The 2,500-nt window shown below is 40.8% G+C and overlaps 1 protein-coding gene across 1 annotated transcript in view; it reads left to right on the top strand.

Moving 5' to 3' along the window:
* The window catches only part of LOC143030035 (uncharacterized), a 6,728-nt gene that overhangs the window by 1,981 nt on the left and 2,247 nt on the right, over positions 1–2,500 (top strand). Inside the window, exons 3-4 of the mRNA XM_076193240.1 lie at positions 1,495–1,679; positions 2,249–2,366. Of these exons, the coding sequence (XP_076049355.1) occupies positions 1,495–1,679; positions 2,249–2,366 (303 nt within the window). The remainder of the gene's footprint in view (positions 1–1,494; positions 1,680–2,248; positions 2,367–2,500) is intronic.

Consider the following 2,500-nt stretch of genomic DNA (forward strand, 5'->3'; position numbering starts at 1 on the left):
TACCAGAATGGGAAGAGAGACGTTGTAGGATTTCTATTGCATTAGTATTTGTTTGCATATTGAATTATTTGCTTATTTTTTTGTCTAATAATTTATTTCTTATCATTTACCTGTTTGTTGGTTGTGTGTCTGTAAGGTAAGGGGGAAAAAGCCTTGGTATTTGTATGTATGTATTTATGTTTATATGTGACTATATTCATTTATGTGCTTATTCATGTAACTATTTGTCTACTTATCTATGTATCTATTTGTATATAATTTATCCATTCAATGATAATAAAAATAATTTCATTCATTCGTTTATTTATCTATTCGTTTATTTATTCACTTATTTGTTTATTTCTGTATCTATCTTTTCATTCATCTATTTGTTTAATAATTTATTTATATACTTAATTGTTCATTTATTTTGTTATCTATTTATCTATTAGTTTATTCATTGATTTATTTGGAGTCGACTGTGATTCACACATTATCGACCGACATTGTCGTGCTTGACTTTCGCGTTTCCGTGGCAACGATGGTGGCTCTCTTGACATATTTTGTTCTTGTGAGCGCCAAACGATGTGTCGGAGAGGTATCGTGGCAAATAAAATATTTTGTTTCGTTTTTTGTGTATTTCCAACATAACAACTTTTTCAAACATTTCGGATTAGATACAATGTAACATAATTGTAAACCACACTCAGACACGTTCTTGTAGAAATACAATTTAGTCACATGTATGTTAGTTCAAAGTTCCTGTAGCCCAAGATCAACCCCTTAACTCTCTCTTTAATCCTCTCTTTTCTGTTTCTCTAAATGTCTGTCCTACGATTAAGTAGCCTCATTAAATTACCCATTTCTACATGTTCTTCTATTCCCCCTACTTCCTAACTTTTTACATTCTACTTTGCCACCATTGTCTTTATTATAACACGATCTATGATACTTTATTTCTGATTAGTTTCTGTCCTTTGTTATACTTTATAATCAATGCTATTCTAACTTCTAATTTTGGTATTCTGAGTTCTGATTCTTCCTTATAGATATCTTACCATGGCTTATTTTCACGTCAAGTGATTTAACTAACTTAATGTGTCATCAGTCCCGATAAGACTTGTTCCTTCACACATTTCTTATCTCTGGGGCTCGTATTTCTGAATGCGGTTTTCTCTCTTTTGTCTTACACTAGAGCACAATGCAATACAATAGATGTCATTCAGACTAGAGTAGGACCTTGTGTCCAGAATGGGGTTAAATCTGTCCCAGTTAAGATAATCTGGATTAGCACCTCCGCTATGGTGACCCACTTCTCAGACCAGATGATTCTATTCTGCTTTGGATAGGACAACACTATAGCGGGGATGTTTCCCTCAGCTGAATGAATTCGCCTGCCGGCAGATTTATCAAATACTGATGTAGCAAAAAGGATGAAAAAGCCATGTACTTCTACATCCTCTCTCTCTCTCTCTCTCTCTCTCTCTCTCTCTCTCATCCCTCCTCCCTCCTCAGGTCCTTCAGGAGCTTCCGAAGCAGAGAGCGACTAAGCTGGAGGCGCAGAAGGTGAGGCAAGAGGAGGAGGCCGCGTGGGCTCGCCAGATCGAGAGGGAGCAGCGGCAGTACGTGCAGGACCTCCTTCGGGAGAAGGAGCTTGTCAGGGCTAAGCAGCAGCGTCTGAAGAAGGAGCTCCAGGCACTGTGAGTGTTGGGGATATGAAACCCTGAGGGCACTTGCGTGTGTGTGTGTGTGTGTGTGTGTGTGTGTGTGTGTGTGTGTGTGTGTGTGTGTGTGTGTGTGTGTGTGTGTGTGTGTGTGTGTGTGTGTGTGTGTGTGTGTGTGATTCACCATTGTCTTGGGTCACGTATTGGACTCGTGATCGACAGCTATTTTCCTCCCGGAAGAGAGCTCAGAGCTTATACAGTATATGACCGACCCATGGGTAATGCTGTGGCCTTACACGTACACACACACACCTCCCTGCCCACGAGAGTTGATTAATGACTCACAGCGCAGCGATACTGAAATTATTTCAGGCCTGGGCGGGATTCAAACCCGAACCGCCGTAGTGGCGGCCGTGAACGCTACCACTGCGCCATTGAGTCGTGTGTGTGTGTGTGTGTGTGTGTGTGTGTGTGTGTGTGTGTGTGTGTGTGTGTGTGTGTGTGTGTGTGTGTGTGTGTGTGTGTGTGTGTGTGTGTGTGTGTGTGCGTGCGTAATAGTAGCAAAGGCCTTATCCTCACACTTTTGTCTTGTCTCTCCTCTTCAGGTGCGAAGAGAAGAACCAGAGGGAGGAGAAGAAGAAAGAGAAGGAGAAGGAGGAGAAGGAGGCCAAAGAATACAAAGACTACCTTTACTGGAAATACCAAGAGGAGAACGAAGCCCAGGTAACGACCGTGACAGTTTGTTGTGGGATTTTATGACAAATAATCTTTAATCTGTAGAATGGGATATAATGTGATAAACTAAGCTTACGACAGCTTGGGGGAAATTACAACATAAGATGGGTATTGCCGACCTT

Source organism: Oratosquilla oratoria, chromosome 11, assembly GCF_046742065.1.
Source record: "Oratosquilla oratoria isolate Oo_2021 chromosome 11, ASM4674206v1, whole genome shotgun sequence".
NCBI lineage: Eukaryota > Metazoa > Arthropoda > Malacostraca > Stomatopoda > Squillidae > Oratosquilla > Oratosquilla oratoria.